Source organism: Salvelinus fontinalis, chromosome 6 (assembly GCF_029448725.1).
Source record: "Salvelinus fontinalis isolate EN_2023a chromosome 6, ASM2944872v1, whole genome shotgun sequence".
NCBI classification, from domain to species: domain Eukaryota; kingdom Metazoa; phylum Chordata; class Actinopteri; order Salmoniformes; family Salmonidae; genus Salvelinus; species Salvelinus fontinalis.
In genome coordinates, this window is record NC_074670.1 from 37,709,474 (window position 1) to 37,728,824 (window position 19,351).

The following is a 19,351-nucleotide window of genomic DNA, read 5'->3' on the forward strand; positions in this document are numbered from 1 at the left end:
TAGCTAAGTTAGAAGCGGATACAATCGACGCTGCTTCCAACTACGTTACCTTACTTGCTACTTAGCTAGCTAACTAACATAGTTACCCTAACGTCAAGTCTCTTAATAAGGAGAACTGCACCAGACAACAGGCCTCCATTCCCTCCCCCCCCCCCCCCCCCCCCCCCACTGGGCTGCTAGTTACAATGTAATCCAGTGGTATTGCAACTAGTTATATACATGTACAACAACGTTTTTCACCATGATTTAACAGTTTCCTGAATCTTTCATTCTCTAATCATGGCTAGTTACCTGCTACGTTGATAGCTAGCTAGCATTTGATACTGGAAAGCTGAAAATTAGCTACAAACCATTAACATATTGGACAATCTCTCAAATACTTTAATCTAAATAAAACTTGTTATATACGGCACGGGTGACAATGTATCGTTGGTTGTTAGTCTGATGTGACCATCGAGGTCTGAATGATGTTACTGACGTGATGATGTTTAGTTAGATTAGCTATGCTAGCGAGTTGCATTGAAAATAGATTGCCACGATCACATTTCACTTTCTCACCTGTCGCTAGATGAAGACGAAAGTGGTTATGAAGCTTGCGCCAATGATACACATCCACTGTGTCATCGTTTCAAAAATATACATCGCTAAATGCTCTTATTAAACCTGGATATTTGGGCAAAACAGATGCTATTCCACAGTTAAGTAAGGATCCAAAAAAGAGGGAGGCTGGGCAACACGGTGACTTCTGATTGGTTGAGAGATCTTGTTATCCCGTTTTCAATTGGACGGTTTCACAATAATCGCTTTAGATCATCAAACGAAAGTCTGGTCAAACCTCAGTGGTCTGGTTGCATTTGTCAATGTGGAATTGATTAAGCACTTTATATTGAAAACTTGGCACAGGTACTGAATGACTGCGTTAAAAATATGAACACCGATATGCGCAGCAGTCACAGGAGAACGTATATCTTCTAGCCACATATGTAAATCCCTGATAGCGCCCCCTGTCACAGATGACTGGCACACTGTCAAAATAATTCCTCTCGATAATTGACGTCACTGCTTGGAGAAATAGGCTGTCTTTTAATAAACTAAAAGTGACACCTACTCTGAGTTATGAGCTGGGAGTAGACTAATTACATGAATGTATTGATTGTTTAATCAACACAAAATGTGTTTGTTTTTTTTACCTTATCACTGGTATCTCTGGTCCTGCGGGTGCCCAGAGTAGGTCCAGGTTTGCCTACCCTTGGGCCACTGGTTTCCAACTTGAAAATAATACATCATGACTTCAAGTAATAAATGCATGAAGGTGTTGAATTTTTTTTCCTGAAAAGGAAAAATGATTTCTCCTCCACATCTCTTAATTTCAAATGATGGTCACGTGGGCTCCAGTTAAGAATAGATAAGGGGTCAAGGTTGGAGCTAGGGTTAGACGTTGGGTTCACGCCAGAGCTTGACACACAATTACATATTGATGAGTATTTCCTTCTCGAGTCACACATTTACTTTTTTTGCTACGATAGCAGCATTATTCTTCTTAATCCTAGGAGAACAATTCTGCTGCTGAGTAAGATCAGGAGGCCAGTCATTAGAAACCACCACTAATGAGGAAAGAGTGCAGTCAGAAAGACTTTGGTACTTGCTTTGGTAAAACTTTAAGTTAGGTTATTCTTCAAAACTTATGCCTGTGTAGTTATGAAGAGTTTCAATTCAAAACACTATATATTCATTTTCAGAAATGTTGGTAAATACACCTTTTTAGTTTAAAGAACATAGGAAGGAGATTGGTGTGTTTTTTCACCATCTAATCATGACATGGGGTTGTTAAATGACAGGCATGTGATTGTTTGAAACCTATCACTAGATGGTTTTATTTCATGGACACAAACATTTTGTTGCAAAATGAGATACAATACATTGTCAAAAGTATGTGGACAACCCTTCAAATTAGTGGATTTGGCTATTTCAGCCATACCCGTTGCTGACAGGTGTATGAAATCGAGCACACAGCCATGTGATCTCCATTGACAAACATTGGCAGTGGAATGGCCTTACTGAAGAGCTCAGTGACTTTGAATGTGGCACCGTCATAGGATGCCAGCTTTCCTACAAGTCAGTTCCTCAAACTTCTGGCCTGCTAGAGCTGCCCCGGGTCAACTGTAAGTGCTTTTATTGTGAAGTGGAAACGTCTAGGAGCAACAACAACTCTGCCGCGAAATGGTAAGCCACACAAGCTCACAGAACAGGACCGCCAAGCACTGAAGTGTGTAGCACGAACAAATAATCTGTCCTCGGTTGCAACACTCACTACTGAATTCTAAACTGCCTCTGGAAGCAACGTCAGCACAAGAACTGTTAGTCAAGAGATTCATGAAATGGGTTTCCATGGCTGAACAGCCGCACACAAGCCTAAGATCACCATGTGCAATGCCCCACGTCCGCTGCAGTGGTGTAAAGCTTGCCGCCATTGGACTCTGGAGCAGTGGAATTACGTTTTCTGGGTTGATGAATCACGCTTCACCACCTGGCAGTCCGACGGACAAATCTGGGTTTGGCTGATGTTAAAAGAATGCTACCTGCCCAAATGTAGTGCCAACTGTCAAGTTTGGTGTAGGATAAGTAATGGTCTGGGGCTGTTTTTTCTGTTTCAGCATGACAATGCCCCCATGCACAAAACGAGGTCCATACAGAAATGGTCAGTCGAGATCGGTGTGGAATAACTTGACTGACCTGCACAGAGCCCTGACCTCAACCCCATCGAACACCTTTAGGATTAATTGGAAAGCCAACTGCGAGCCAGGCCTAATCGCCCAACTTCAGTGCCCACCCTCACTAATGCTCCTGTGGATGAATGGAAGGAAGTCCCAGCAGCAATGTCTCAACATCCAGTGGAAATCCTTCCCAGAAGAGTGGAGGCTGTTGTAGCAGCAAAGGGAACTCCATATTAATGCAGATGATTTTGTAATGAGATGTTCGACGAGCAGGTGTCCACATACTTTTGGCCATATAGTGTTATGTCTGCCTCACTCTGAGAAAAAAAAGTTGCACTACAAAGTGTTACACAGTTAAATGTGACACATAATTAGATTTTAATAAAGAACTGTACAAATGTATTTGTGACTTAAATATGAAAAAATAGGCCTATATTTAACCATCATATGAGATCTGGGCTCTGGTCAAAAGTAGTGTACAATACAGGGAATAGGGTGCTATTTGGGACAAGCCCAACTAAACGCTATAGCATGAGGCTAGATTTATTATAGGTAGAATTTATATGTTAAATATACAGGATACTTCTATTCCAGCTAAACAATGGGGTATGTACACTGCTCAAAAAAATAAAGGGAACACTTAAACAACACAATGTAACTCCAAGTGAATCACACTTCTGTGAAATCAAACTGTCCACTTAGGAAGCAACACTGATTGACAATAAATTTCACACGCTGTTGTGCAAATGGAATAGACAAAAGGTGGAAATTATAGGCAATTAGCAAGACACCCCCAAAAAATGAGTGATTCTGCAGGTGGTGACCACAGACCACTTCTCAGTACCTATGCTTCCTGGCTGATGTTTTGGTCACTTTTGAATGCTGGCGGTGCTCTCACTCTAGTGGTAGCATGAGACGGAGTCTACAACCCACACAAGTGGCTCAGGTAGTGCAGTTCATCCAGGATGGCACATCAATGCGAGCTGTGGCAAAAAGGTTTGCTGTGTCTGTCAGCGTAGTGTCCAGAGTATGGAGGCGCTACCAGGAGACAGGCCAGTACATCAGGAGACGTGGAGGAGGCCGTAGGAGGGCAACAACCCAGCAGCAGGACCGCTACCTCCGCCTTTGTGCAAGGAGGTACACTGCCAGCGCCCTGCAAAATGACCTCCAGCAAGCCACAAATGTGCATGTGTCTGCTCAAACGGTCAGAATCAGACTCCATGAGGGTGGCATGAGGGCCCGACGTCCACAGGTGGGGGTTGTTCTTACAGCCCAACACCGTGCAGGGCGTTTGGCATTTGCCAGAGAACACCAAGATTGGCAAATTCGCCACTGGCGCCCTGTGCTCTTCACAGATGAAAGCAGGTTCACACTGAGCACATGAGCACATGTAACAGAGTCTGGAGACGCCGTGGAGAACGTTCTGCTGCCTGCAACATCCTCCAGCATGACCGGTTTGGCGATGGGTCAGTCATGGTGTGTGGTGGCATTTCTTTGTGGGCCGCACAGCCCTCCATGTGCTCGCCAGAGGTAGCCTGACTGCCAATAGGTACCGAGATGAGATCCTCAGACCCCTTGTGAGACCATATGCTGACACATGCACATTTGTGGCCTGCTGGATGTCATTTTGCAGGGCTCTGGCAGTGCACCTCCTTGCACAAAGGCGGAGATAGCGGTCCTGCTGCTGGGTTGTTGCCCTCCTACGGCCTCCTCCACGTCTCCTGATGTACTGGCCTGTCTCCTGGTAGCGCCTCCATGCTCTGGACACTACGCTGACAGACACAGCAAACCTTTTTGCCACAGCTCGCATTGATGTGCCATCCTGGATGAACTGCACTACCTGAGCCACTTGTGTGGGTTGTAGACTCCGTCTCATGCTACCACTAGAGTGAGAGCACCGCCAGCATTCAAAAGTGACCAAAACATCAGCCAGGAAGCATAGGAACTGAGAAGTGGTCTGTGGTCACCACCTGCAGAATCACTCCTGTTTTGGGGGGTGTCTTGCTAATTGCCTATAATTTCCACCTTTTGTCTATTCCATTTGCACAACAGCATGTGAAATCTATTGTCAATCAGTGTTGCTTCCTAAGTGGACAGTTTGATTTCACAGAAATGTGATTCACTTGGAGTTACATTGTGTTGTTTAAGTGTTCCCTTTATTTTTTTGAGCAGTGTATATACAGGGGGGGAAAAACATTTCAATACACATCTAAAATCTATGGATTAAAAATCTGAGAACAGTAATATTTTACACACATGCATAAAAGGTACACATAAACGTTTATTTCTAATGAAAAAAAAAACGTGAAAAATTGGTGGATATACCATTTTGGACATAAACTATTTTTATGCTGCTCTCCTTCATTTGGACCAGATGAAGTTCTTAACTCTTGGTACCGGAAGATCTGGTGAGCAGCAGTTTAGCTATTTTACAAGAGGATAAGTTTCTCTTATGTAATTACAAAAACATTACAATGGATCACTAAAAGTTATGTTAGTAGGTTTTTATCAATTAACATCACTAGAATAATTACAGTGCAGGTAGCCTAACGGTTAAGAGCGTTGGGCCAGTAACCAAAAGGTCACTGGTTTGAATCCCTGAGTGATCCCTAGGTGATAATCCCTAGGTGATAAATCTGTTGATGTGCCCTTGAGCAAGGCACTTAACCCATATTGCTCCAGTAAGTCGCTCTGGATACGAGTGTCTGCTAAATGACGTAAATGTAACTACATGTATAAGAGCATGCATTTTACTGTAAACCAATGTACTATTTCTCTCTCAATCACACACACACACACACACACACACACACACACACACACACACACACACACACACACACACACACACACACACACACACACACACACACACACACACACACACACACACACACACACACACACACTAACAGCAGTGCTTGGTTTCTCTCCAAGCCAGAACTTCATCAATGTTATGCCCTGGACCCTGGGGACTTTGTGCTCCTCATCAATCAATTAGGATTATATATTGGCTGTTAACTCATATAAATTAATGATTACTGTCTAAAATGACACATGTATGGCCGCGGGAAGATGTTCTGGGTTGGGGTTGCTGTCGGGTGAGGGGGATCTAGTTCACTAATTTTGTTGGACAAAAAAAAGCCATATTTTATTTATTATTATATTTTTATTTATCTGCAGCACCCTCAGAACCCCTACTTCCCACGGCTGGCTATGCTCACATTTTACAGCTGGCTATTCTAAAAAAGCGCAGGCCAGTAGCCTATAGTACATTAAACCACCCACATTATGCTCTATCTTTTGATTGTCATTCCCCTCTAAAAGCACATAATATCCTACATTAAGTGAGGAAGTGCAGTACACAACCAAAGTGATGGATTTTCACTTGACAATAATCTTTCAATTGAATCATAAAGTCTGAGACTAATAGGTTCTTGTGTTCTGAGGTTTAAAACTGCATTCCCTTAGCTCTCCAGCACATTGGCTGAGTTGCCCTGATATCTACAATGTATCTGACTAATGATATTAAATAATATGCTATACTTGTTTACAGTTTCCAATAATTTAGTATAGTTAATGTGTTTGATTTTGGATCGAAAACCTTTCATTAGATCAAACTAGGCTACTTCTGCTATGAAGCAGTGGTTTATTTGGTGCACACCCATAGCATTTTCTTGACTATTAGGGAAATGCCCAATAGAGACTGCACATATTGTGATTGTATGTACATTTAAATAAATAAAGGAAACAAGAAATGTGAGCAATAATAAGGATATATAACAAATATTTAATTTGTTGTATGACAACATTAAGTTACAAAAGTTTCATTGTTCACCCATTGTAATGGAACATGGTATAGCCTAAGCTTGCAGTGGTTTGGCCGTCGCAGACTAATTTTTCGCATACCCCGCTTGGAGAAGGGTCTATTCTTTTGATTCGAGGGAAGCATCGTTGGACCAAGAGTGCTCAGATACTTTTGTTCGAACATTATATCGTGTTTTCTGTCCTCGAAATCTAATGGCTATTTACGCACTTCACGTCAACGACTGACTCGAGCGTGTGCGAATACATTTTAGTGAGAACTGTGCGATAAAACGAACGTCAACCGGATTTGAAAGCCCCACTAACACGAGGAGCATGGTGAGAGACTGGTTGTCAACAAAAACTTTTCTCTTCGTAAACGTATGCGAGGATGCTGTTTAGCTAATGAATGTAATCGTTGCCACCCATTTTAAATCGGAAGTGAAGCTATTTCCTTCAGGAAAAAGGTTGAAAAGTAGCATTTTGCATGTGGAGGACAAGAACTTGAAGGTGGAAAAAAAAAAAAATTGTAACGTTACACGGTCTACGCGTTGTGCTTCGTTTCATCTATCAGATTCATTGGAACCAAGGGTGAGAAAATGCGTTTTGTGAGCTCATTGTTATGTTGTAAACTTGAAGAAACCCGAGAGAATACGACTCTGCATCGTTTGTGTTTTTTATTTGCTGTCCTTGTTTCAAATTCAGCCTGTCCTGACAAATGCGTCTGTTTCGCATCCACGGTCAAATGTTTGAACCAGGGCTTATTCGCGGTTCCACAGCCATTGCCAGCAAACACTAAAACCCTGTTCATTACTGGGAACAACATTTCCCATCTCACAGCTGTGTCTTTCCCTGTGCCACTTGAGCAGTTAACAGACTTGTATCTCACAGGAAACCAGGTGGAGCTGGTGGACCACAATGTATTCAACAACTTGCCAAATCTCAGGCTGCTAGACTTGAGTAACAACAGGATTCTGCATTTTAGTGCTCAAGCCTTCCCCGATGACAACAAACTGCTGGACCTTAACCTCAGCAGGGCTTTTTACAACCATACTTCCATGGATGAGCTCTTCAGTCTGCTACGGAGTGGCGGAGCCCTTCAACTTACCCGCTTAGACCTGTCCAACAATGACCTGGTGATCCTCCCTGAGGACATGTTCTCCCGCCTCTCCAACCTCACCATCCTCAACCTACAAAACAACTCCCTCATTTTCATCCAGAATGGGACGCTGAGTGTTCCTCGGCTACGTGAGTTAGACTTGAGGGACAATGCCCTGAGGGAACTACCCAACACTACACTGATGGACTTAAGCCTCCAGCCTGGGCTTCAGGTGCATCTGGCAGGAAACCCTTGGCTCTGTGACTGCAATATCGAGGACCTTGTGGCCTGGCTGAAAAGCTCTGAGCAGGTCACAGACAAGCAGAATATGACCTGTTCTGACCCTGAGGTTCTGCGCCAGTTACCGTTGCTCCAGATCAAAGAGTTGGAGTGTACCTTTTCAGGTGAAATGAAAGGTGTGCTGGAGACCTCGTATGTCTTTTTGGGCATGGTGCTGGCTTTGATCGGAGTGATCTTTCTGCTGGTCCTCTACCTCAACAGGAAGGGGATCAAGCGGTGGATATACAATATTCGGGACGCATGCAGGGACCACATGGAGGGCTACCATTACAGGTATGAGATCAACTCGGACCCCAGGTTGGCCAACCTCAGCCTCAAGTCAGACATTTAAGAGGACTGCTATGTAAGCCAGGGCCCCACAGTGACTGAGGCATTATGACTTGTTATGAGCAAGATATACAGGAGCAACTCTTTAGTTCCGGAGTTTTCCAGCCTGCCTGCAACCCACTCCACGGTACTGTCCAGACTTCTACACCAGTCATGACGACCCACAATCTGCCACCACGCATGCCCTTGGCCCCTGCAACGCAGTGTGTGATTATTTGTTTTTACTCCTTTTCAAGCAGTTCAACATTCCATGCATTGAGAATCATGACTCAGATGGGGTTTGTGAGCGGGCTCTCTGTAATATAAAATGTTCCCTTGAGCAAAAAAAGATGGTACGTAAAACTCTTAACAGACTTATTTTGACTGGTAGTAACTAGGCTATATACACACATCTATATCCTTTCTGCTGGTTATATTTTAATCACATTTTTGTTTCCACTTTCCTTTACACTGCACAGTGTTGCTATGCTTGTTTAGATGTCTTTATTCCTTTTTAATATAATGTGATTATGAAAGCACTTGCTAATTTATCTCACTCGTATTGCACTTGTTCGGTGGACATTATCAACATTTTTTATGATGTACAGCTGAATAAAATGTATTGCGTTGCTGTTTTCCTTTCTCGATTGAGGTCCTTTAAACTCCAGAGACTGAGGAATGTGGAGGTATATTGGGCAGCAGAGATTCAGGGTCATGAAATGGAGAAGTGCACACTCATTGCAGAATCAAACACATGCAGACAGAGGTCATCGTGCTACAGTCAGCACCAACCATACCACACAGGCAAGACTTTACATGTCACCTCTATACATTAACAAGCTCTCTGTCAGCTCGTGCAGATGAGACATTACAGGCAGACGCCATTGAGTGTCCAAATTTTACTCTTAAGGAGGTGAGAAAAGGCTAACTGGGACTTTCGAAGGTGGCAGAATGACCTTGAAGATTAATTGATTTTGAAATACTTTCCAATTAAAGTTAATTCATCTGCCACTCTATTTGGGAATCTAGACGTGAAGGAATGTTCCTGTCCAATTGAATCCCTGCAAGGATTTGGGTAGAAATCCCTGGCGCGATAGTCAAATGATTGCATAGCTCCGAACCATCCAAAATTAATATTTTGACGTCTAGCCAATGGTCAGTGAACTAGCTCTTTGGTTCAACTACACCAAGTACAGGAATGGCACTCATTCAAAGCATTCCAGCGTTGTGAGTGCAAACAGCTGCAAAAGGGGAAAGATAAGTGCTGTGTTTCCTAACAAATGCTAAGGAAAGTACACAGTACCCAAGGTTCTTACCAGGAGGGCACTCTACAGGCAGTATGGTATGGAAATGAGCTCCAACTCTGCTTTAATCTGCAGTGTTTTAGGGGTGTGGCATCAAAGTATCTTATTTTCAAGCGTTTCCTTTCCTGCTAACTAAACACTGATCTGTTTCTGGTGTCAGTATGGATGAGTAAATATCAAATGTGGAACATTATTTTACAGTGAAAGTGGTCAGGTATAGTAGACATGTAATTTGGATGGTAAAGTAACTGCACAGTTGGTGAATGTGTGAGTAAAAAAAATACCTGGCCATTACCTCACCATGCACATAGACCACCCGAGAGGTAGTATGAGCTAACAAGCCCAAAACAGAAATACACTAAGTCTCTGTGCACGACTAACTACTACCTTTGCATAGCCCTGAGCTACTGTACATATCCTCTTACCATAACAATGCCCAGACCTCCCTCAGTCACTAGTGATATGTGTTTGAATGCTAAAGTGGCTCTTGTGTAAACTGTTTTTGTGTTTCACAGGTCTGTGGTCATACAGAGATTTTGTGTACAAATTTTATGCAGTGTGTGAGTGTTAACCATGTTTCTTCATCCCTCACTCTCAACACAAAGACAGTCTGGGTACAGGGTCCAACAAGGAAAATGCATTAAAACCATTACCCAGTAGATACATTTTAACCCCGGATTGACTATGGAGATGAGTTTAAAATATATAGGCCTATCACGTATTACGTCTGCAATCAATCTTCCCAAGGCATTGTTTGCTTTTAAATAAGCCAATAAGGTATCAGAAGTAGAGGCTAGGCTATCCATTTCAGGAATTCATTGTTCTTGTCATCATTCATCTTAGTTCCTTTCCAGCCAACCACCATTGCTATTTATTTAATATACACACTACTGTTCAAAAGTTTGGGGGTCACTTAGAAATGTCCATGTTTTTGAAAGAAAATTACTTTTTTTTTGGTCCATTAAAATAACATCAAATTGAGCAGAAGTAGTGTAGACATTGTTAATGTTGTAAATTACTATTGTAGCTGAAAACAGCTGATATTTAATGGAATACCTACAGAGACCCATTCTCAGCAACCATCACTCCTGTGTTCCAAGACTAGTTGAGTATCTGGAGCATCAGCATTTGTCGGTTCGATTACAGGCTCAAAATGGCCAGAAATAAAGAACTTTCTTCTGAAACTCGTCAGTCTATTCTTATTCTGAGAAATTAAGGCGAGAAATTGCCAAGAAACTGAAAAGCTTGTACAATGCTGTGTACTACTCCCTTCACAGAACAGCGCAAACTGGCTTTAACCAGAATAGAAAGAGGATTGGGAGGCCCTGGTGCACAAGTGAGCAAGAGGACAAGTACATTAGAGTGTCTAGTTTGAGAAGCAGACGCCTCACAAGTCCTCACTGTCTTGATTAAATAGTACCCACAAAACACCAGTCTCAACAGTGAAGAGGAGACTCTGGGATGCTGGCCTAGGCAGAATTCCTCTGTCCAGTGTCTGTGTTGTTTTGCCCATCTTAATCTTTTCTTTTTATTGGCCAGTCTGAGATATGGCTTTTTCTTTGCAACTCTGCAATATATGTAGTGTTTTCAGTAATATCATTACCGATCTCCTTAATCCCACCCCTCAGCTACTCTCAGCCCAACCTACCACGGCCAGCCCGCTCATTCGGCAGGTTTAGGCCGCCGTCTACGGCAGATTGACAAGGGCGGAATTTGAGGTAAACTGGCCAAGACGCACCTCCAACAACACATAAAACCTCACATAATTCTGCCCAAAAACAATGACAATTTTTCTTAACCAGTGGCATATTGGCTTTTTAGATGAGCGTTCATGCCTCTGTGACAAAGGCAGGGGCGCAAAATATTTTGCTTGTCCATTCCCAGCGCGCCTCACCAGGGTGCTGTTGGAGAGACGCATGCTGCGGCACTCCACCAACGTTGCGTCAAAAAAATTATCTAACATAAATCATGTAGCAGTTATAGGATATGGTAGAAAGAGTATGTGGCCTTTTCTGTAGTCTACAGGCTGGAGATAAAATGTATGACAATGCAATAAAACGGACACTTTTTACATTATGCAGGTTTCTCTGATCAAATAGCCTAACCTAAATGGCGCTCAATAAAATTAAACATGTACTATCACATCAACAAAACATGTCCTAAAAACAGGGCAGGTCAAAGAAAAATGGACAATATGGAATGGACAATCACAACTATTGTCCAGGAGTTTCAACCCATTATAAGTATCAGTGATTTCAAGTTTGTATCCATCATTTTTTGACAAGCTGATCATATCGAAAAAGAAAATACTTCTGCATTTCCCGCTGTGTAAAGACATTGCAAATAGGCTCACGATAACTGCTTGAAAGTTGGGTAGTTGATTTTCAGAGCTTAAATAGCCAAATTGATTAGTCACATGAGTCAGGACTAATAAAGCCAATGCATCAGCCCATTTAACGAACGATGGGCATTCATAAAATTCCATTGCTGGCCAACATGGCAGGATACCCCAATAAGCAAGAGCAGACGAATTTTCGACATCTTTTTTTATCCTGTAGACTTACCACATAGATGGGCATTCATAAAATTACATTTCAGGCAACGCTGTCGGTTACACCTCACCGTCTTTTTTTGGTGAGTGCTGACTTAATTTCCACATCGACAGACATTGGTCTTTGGTCCGGTCTGGACCAGCCTTGATTTGGCCCAAACATAGACGTCTATAAATTACTTATTTTCTACTTTCATTCAGAACCCAAAATGTGCCTGATTTCAACATCTATAAAATAGATCTAGAAAATACATATTTTCAGCATACGGAAAATAAGTAGCCTATTTTAAACTTTCATTCAGAACTGAAAATTAACCTGATTTCATCGTTGGGGAACATATGTATTGTTCAACATCCAGAACATTTTAAACATATGGAAAATATATTTTCACATTTAATTCAGAATTTAAATTGAACCTAACTTCAACGTCTGGAAAATGTGTTTTTTTTAAACATTTTCAATGTCATTTTGCTTACTTTTTTTGGTTTCGCCTAGAGCGGCAGAACGGCAAAGACGTGCCATGCATTCCACCTATCACCATAGACCAGAAGCCACATGGCTCGTCACAGCAAAATATGCAGAGCTGAGATTTTTGGGTTCCCTATATACACTGCTCAAAAAAATAAAGGGAACACTTAAACAACACAATGTAACTCCAAGTCAATCACACTTCTGTGAAATCAAACTGTCCACTTAGGAAGCAACACTGATTGACAATACATTTCACATGCTGTTGTGCAAATGGAATAGACAAAAGGTGGAAATTTTAGGCAATTAGCAAGACACACCCAATAAAGGAGTGGTTCTGCAGGTGGTGACCACAGACCACTTCTCAGTTCCTATGCTTCCTGGCTGATGTTTTGGTCACTTTTGAATGCTGGCGGTGCTTTCACTCTAGTGGTAGCATGAGACGGAGTCTACAACCCACACAAGTGGCTCAGGTAGTGCAGCTCATCCAGGATGGCACATCAATGCGAGCTGTGGCAAGAAGGTTTGCTGTGTCTGTCAGTGTAGTGTCCAGAGCATGGAGGCGCTACCAGTAGACAGGCCAGTACATCAGGAGACGTGGAGGAGGCCGTAGGAGGGCAACAACCCAGCAGCAGGACCGCTACCTCCACCTTTGTGCAAGGAGGAGCACTGCCAGAGCCCTGCAAAATGACCTCCAGCAGGCCACAAATGTGCATGTGTCAGCATATGGTCTCACAAGGGGTCTGAGGATCTCATCTCGGTACCTAATGGCAGTCAGGCTACCTCTGGCAAGCACATGGAGGGCTGTGCGGCCCCACAAAGAAATGCCACCCCACACCATGACTGACCCACCGCCAAACCGGTCATGCTGGAGGATGTTGCAGGCAGCAGAACGTTCTCCACGGCGTCTCCAGACTCTGTCACGTCTGTCACATGTGCTCATGTGCTCAGTGTGAACCTGCTTTCATCTGTGAAGAGCACAGGGCACCAATGGCGAATTTGCCAATCTTGGTGTTCTCTGGCAAATGCCAAACGTCTTGCACGGTGTTGGGCTGAAAGAACAACCCCCACCTGTGGACGTCGGGCCCTCATACCACCCTCATGGAGTCTGTTTCTGACCGTTTGAGCAGACACATGCACATTCGAAAATCTCTCCCCAGCTATTTTGCGCAGCTGTCAACATTTTTTTGTCCTCAAATGAAACTGGTATATTTTTCTCTTTATGCCGACCTTTTTCAGACTATTTGTATCTTTAATATATGGCAGACAAAAACGTTTCCTACCTTCTCCCCCTTCCACTTGCCTCCTCCATTTCTGCGGTAATGCTGCAATCAGTTGATTAACTTTGAGCAAACTTTCCCATATATTTTCGAAAGCTGCCTATAAGTCCACCATTCCTATTCAAAATATCATTAATAAAACATTTTTAATCCAAAAGCAATGTGTTTTTATAAATCAGTATTTCTTAATAATCTACTAGAGAACCAGTTCGGGTTTAAATATAATTTATGTATGAGTAAAGCTTTTAATGAGAGGTTTAATGCTTTACTATTTAATAATTTGAGCCCCCCAAACTCATATTCATTACATAAATTGGCATGTTTAATTTTGTCTGGCTTAGTGTTCAAATAGAGCAAAATATTTTTTGCTCATACGATTTAAAAAAACGAGTCGTCTGGAGTAGGCGGTGCCATTACTAATTCACCGAATACAACCGGTGTAGACCTTACAGTGAAATGCTTACTTACAAGCCATACACCAACAATGCAGTTAAGAAAAACAAGTGTTAAGAAAGTATTTACTAAATAAACTGAAGAGTTATATAAAAATAACAGTAATGAGGCTATATACAGGGGGTCAATAGTCCGGGTAGCCATTTGATTAGCTGTTCAGGAGAAATTATGGCTTGGGGGTAGAACAGTCTCTGACTAGGGTGGCTGGAGGCTGGCAATTTTTAGGGCCTTGCGCTGATGCTTGCTATAACTTAATGATGGTGTTGGAGTCGTGTTTGGCCACACAGGGAGTACAGGAGGGGACTAAGTACACACCCCCGAGGGGCCCCATTGTTGAGGATCAGCGTGGCAGATGTGCTGTTGCCTACCCTTACTACCTGAGGGTGGCCCGTCAGGATGTCCAGGATCCAGTTGTTTAGTCCCAGGGTCTTAGTGATGAGCTTCATGGGCACTATGGTGTTGAGCTGTAGTCAATGAACAGCATTCTCACATATGTGTTCCTTTTGTCCAGGTGGGAAAGGGCAGTGTGGAGTGCGATTGAGATTGTGTCATCTGTGGATCTGTTGGGGCGGTATGAGAATTGGAGTGGGTCTAGGGTATCAGGGAGGATGTTCTTGATGTGAGCTATGACCAGCCTTTCAAAGCACTTCATGGCTACAGACGTGAGTGCTATGGGTTGGTAGTCATTTAGGCAGGTTGCCTTGGTGTTCTTGGGCACATGGACTATGGTGGTCTGCATGAAACATGTAGGTATTACAGACTTGGTCAGAGACAGGTTGAAAATGTCAGTGAAGACACTTGCCACTTGCCAGAGCTCATGCTCGGAGTACACTTCCTGGTAATCCGTCTGGCCCTGCGTCCTTGTGAATGTCCACCTGTTTAAGGTCTTACTCACATCGGCTACGGAGAGTGTGATCACACAGTCGTCCGGAACAGCTCTCATTGGAAGTAAGTAAACTGTGATAGGACCAAAGAGTTAATAAATAAATAAAAATCTATAAATAGACAGGTATCTATCTACCTCTCCATGGTTGCAGAATCTTGTCTATTCTAACTAACTTTCTATTGAAATTGGTTGTGGTAAGTGCATTTATACTTTTTTAGATATGAATACCAGGTATGTCTACTTCACCATCAGACCATTTTATTGGTAAACTACAAGGTACTGTAGTGTAAACGTTGTGTCTTTTGACGATCCAACACATAATATGGTACACTTATCGTAATTCGGTTTTAGTCCTGAGTCACTAGAAAAGTGATCTAGATCTTCAATGAGACTGTGCAGGTATCCAGATTATGGACTTAAGAAGAAACTTGAGTCATCGGCATACACTGACACTTTTGTTTTTAACCCCTTGATGCTCTTGTTGTATCTAATTTTAATAACTAGCATTTCGATGGCCAAATACATAGATATGGAGACAATGGGCAACCTTGTTTTACTCCTCGACAGCTCAATACTTTCTGAGATGTAACAATTATTTACTATTTTACACCTGGGGTTGCCATACATAATTTAACCCATTGTATAAGAGATTCACCAAAATTAAAATAGTCCAGGCATTTATATATAAATTCTAGTCGTACTTTATCGAAAGTATTTTCAAAATCTGCTATGAAGACCAGGCCTGGTCCTGCATCTTTTATGTTTCATAATGTGCTACTGTTTCAATTAATTGTTTTATATTATCTGATAAAACCTTTTAAAATAATTTTCTTTGTCAGGATTTTCACATCACAACATTGCAGTGTAAGAGGCCTCCAGTTTTTTTAATTAACTGGATCTTTTACTTATCACATAGGTCCTGTTTCAGTAGTAATGAAATCAGACCTTGCTGAGTACACAATAGTCTACCATTTTTATAGGAGTAGTTAAAACATGCTAATAATGGATCTTTGAGTACATCAAAAAATACCTCTACTGGTATACCAACAAGCCCTGGTGTTTTTTCAGACTGAAAGGATTTAATTTCCTCAAGAAGTTCCTCCTCTCTAAGATGGCCTTCACACAAGTCTTTCTGTACATGTGTTCATTTTAGATTATTATTATTAGGAAGAAGTCCTTACAGTTAACATCTTTCAGTGGAGATGGAGGAGATTGAAAAGTAAACATATGCTTAAAATATTTTGCTTCCTCTTTCAAAATATAATTTTATGAATCATGGATGACTCCTTCATTTGAAACGAGTTTCTGTAAATTATTTTTGGTAGCATTTCTATGTTGAAGATTCAAGAAACATTCTGTGCATTTTTCACCATTTTCCATCCAATTCACTTTATTTTTGTAATAAATTACACTTGATTGTTCTTGAATAAGTTCCTCCAATTATTTTTGTTTTCCTCTATAGTAGTTTTATTGCCATCTGCCTGTGCTGTTATTTCCTTTATTAGTCTATCTTTTGACCATGACTGATTTACACAAGTTTAACTTATAATCTACCCTGACAAAGCTATGGCAAGATAGCAACGAAGCACATGCAGTACGAAAATCTAGAGTAGGGGTGTCCAACCTACAGGATGGTAGCTCTCCAGGAACAGGTTTGGAGAGCCCTGATCTAGAGAGCGTAAACCTGCAAAACCAACCTCTCCACACATATTTTATTGTTTTATTCCAATGAGATTTACTGTCACTGGCCTACACACAATGTCAAAGTGGAATTATGTGTTTTGAAATGTTTACAAATTAATAAAAATGTATATGTAATATCTTGAGTCAATATGTATTCAACCCTTTTGTTATGGCAAGCCTAAATAAGTAAAAATATAATAAGTTGCATGGAAAAGGAAAGGGGGGGATACCTAGTCAGTTGTCCTACTGAATGTATTGAACTGAAATGTGTCTTCCTCATTTAACCCAACCTCTGTGTCTTCCTCATTTAACCTAACCTCTCTGAATCAGAGAGGTGCGGGGGGCTGCCTTAATCAACAGCCACGTCTTCAGCACACAGCTTTGGTAACAGGGGTATTATAAAGGTAGGGGAGGGTGTGAGGAGGTTAGGGTCTCTTGCTATGGTAACGGGTATAATAAAAGGTAGGGGAAGTGTGATGGGGTTAGGGTTTCAGACTACGGTAATGGGTATTATAAAGGTAGGGGAGGGGGATTCCCTCTGTGTACAATAATAGTGTTTAACATGATTAGTGAATGACTCTCATCTCTGTACCACACATACAGATAATTGTAAGGTCCCTCAGCCGAGTAATGAATTTCAAACGTAGATTCAAGCAAAAAGACCACGGTAGGTTTTCCGAAGCTTCACAAAGAAGGGCACCTATTGGTAGAATCAATATATGACTTCTGGCGCCGACAGATGGCCGCCTCGCATCGCGTTCACAAGAGAATTCTCTTCGATTAGAATCACAGCTGTATATATCCCCCCCAAGCAGACACATCGATGGCCCTGAACGAACTTCATTGGACTCTATGTAAACTGGAAACCACATATCCTAAGGCTGCATTAATTGTAGCTGGGGATTTTAACAAGGCTAATCTGAAAACAAGACTCCCTAAATTTTATCAGCATATCGAATGCGCTACCCGGGTGGAAAAAATCCTGGACCATTGTTACTCTAACTTCTGCAATGCATACAAAGCCCTGCCCCGCCCTCCTTTCGGAAAATCTGACCATGACTCCATTTTGTTGCTCCCAGCCTATAGACAGAAACTAAAACAGGAAACAACATTGATGAATACGCTGATTCGGTGAGCGAGTTTATTAGCAAGTGCATCGGTGATGTTGTACCCACAGCAACTATTAAAACCTTCCCCAACCAGAAACCGTGGATTGATGGCAGCATTCTTGCAAAACTGAAAGCGCGAACCACTGCTTTTTATCAGGGCAAGGCGACCGGAAACATGACCGAATACAAACAGTGTAGCTATTCCCTCCGCAAGGCAATCAAACAAGTTAAGCTTCAGTATAGAGACAAAGTAGAGTCGCAAATCAACGGCTCAGACACGAGCGGTATTTGGCAGGATCTACAGTCAATCACGGACTGCAAAAAGAAAACCAGCCCCGTCACATACCACGATGTCCTGCTCCCAGACAAACTAAACTTCTTTGCTCGCTTTGAGGTCAATACAGTGCCAACGACACGGCCCGCTACCAAAACCTGGGTCTCGACCCCGCCCTGTGCAACTGGGTCCTAAACTTCCTGACGGGCCGCCCCCCAGGTGGTGAGGGTAGGAACCAACATCTCCACCCCGCTGATCCTCAACACTGAGGCCCCACAAGGGTGCGTTCTCAGCCCTCTCCTGTACTCCCTGTTCACCCATGACTGCGTGGCCATGCACGCCTCCAACTCAACCATCAAGTTTGCAGACGACACTACAGTGGTAGGCTTGATTATCAACAACGATGAGACGGCCTACAAGGAGGAGGTGAGGGCCCTCGGAGTGTGGTGTCAGGAAAATAAACTCACACTCAATGTCAACAAAACAAAGGAGATGATTGTGGACTTCAGGAAACAGCAGAGGGAGCACCCCCCTATCCACATCGACGGGACAGTAGTAGAGAAGGTGGAAAGTTTTAAGTTCCTCAGCGTACACATCACGGACAAACTGAAATGGTCCACCCACACAGACAGCGTGGTGAAGAAGGCGCAACAGCACCTCTTCAACCTCAGGAGGCTGAAGAAATTTGGCTTGTCACCAAAAACACTCACAAACTTTTACAGATGCACAATCGAGAGCACCCTGTCGGGCTGTATCAACGCCTGATACGGCAACTGCTCCGCCCACAACCGTAAGGCTCTCCAGAGGGAAGTGAGGTCTGCACAACGCATCACCGGGGACAAACTACCTGCTCTCCAGGACACCTACACCACCCGATGTCACAGTAAGGCCAAAGAGATAATCAAGGACAACAACCACCCAAGCCACTGCCTGTTCACCCCGCTATCATCCAGAAGGTGAGGTCAGTACAGGTGCATCAAAGCTGGGACCGAGAGACTGAAAAACAGCTTCTATCTCAAGGCCATCAGACTGTTAAACAGCCATCACTAACATTGAGTGGCTGCTGCCAACATACTGACTCAATCTCTAGCCACTTTAATAATTCAAAATTGGATGTAA

The 19,351-nt window shown here is 42.6% G+C and overlaps 2 protein-coding genes across 2 annotated transcripts in view; one reads left to right on the forward strand and one right to left on the reverse strand.

Annotated features, from left to right (window-relative positions):
* The window catches only part of LOC129857784 (inhibitor of Bruton tyrosine kinase-like), a 34,458-nt gene extending 33,530 nt beyond the window's left edge, over nucleotides 1-928 (reverse strand). The window contains exon 1 of the mRNA XM_055926342.1: nucleotides 559-928. The gene's annotated coding sequence lies outside the window, so the exon portion shown is untranslated. The remainder of the gene's footprint in view (nucleotides 1-558) is intronic.
* A 5,657-nt stretch (nucleotides 929-6,585) lies between these two features.
* On the forward strand, nucleotides 6,586-8,858 carry LOC129857786 (trophoblast glycoprotein-like). Its single transcript, XM_055926344.1, has one exon. The coding sequence runs from the start codon at nucleotides 7,118-7,120 to the stop codon at nucleotides 8,246-8,248; it is 1,131 nt and encodes a 376-aa protein (XP_055782319.1). The 5' UTR covers nucleotides 6,586-7,117; the 3' UTR covers nucleotides 8,249-8,858.
* Nucleotides 8,859-19,351: the final 10,493 nt, after the last annotated feature.

Coding starts and splice junctions, on each gene's coding strand:
- LOC129857786 (XM_055926344.1), top strand. CDS start 7,118: ATGCGTTTTGTGAGCTCATTGTTATGTTGTAAACTTGAAGAAACCCGA.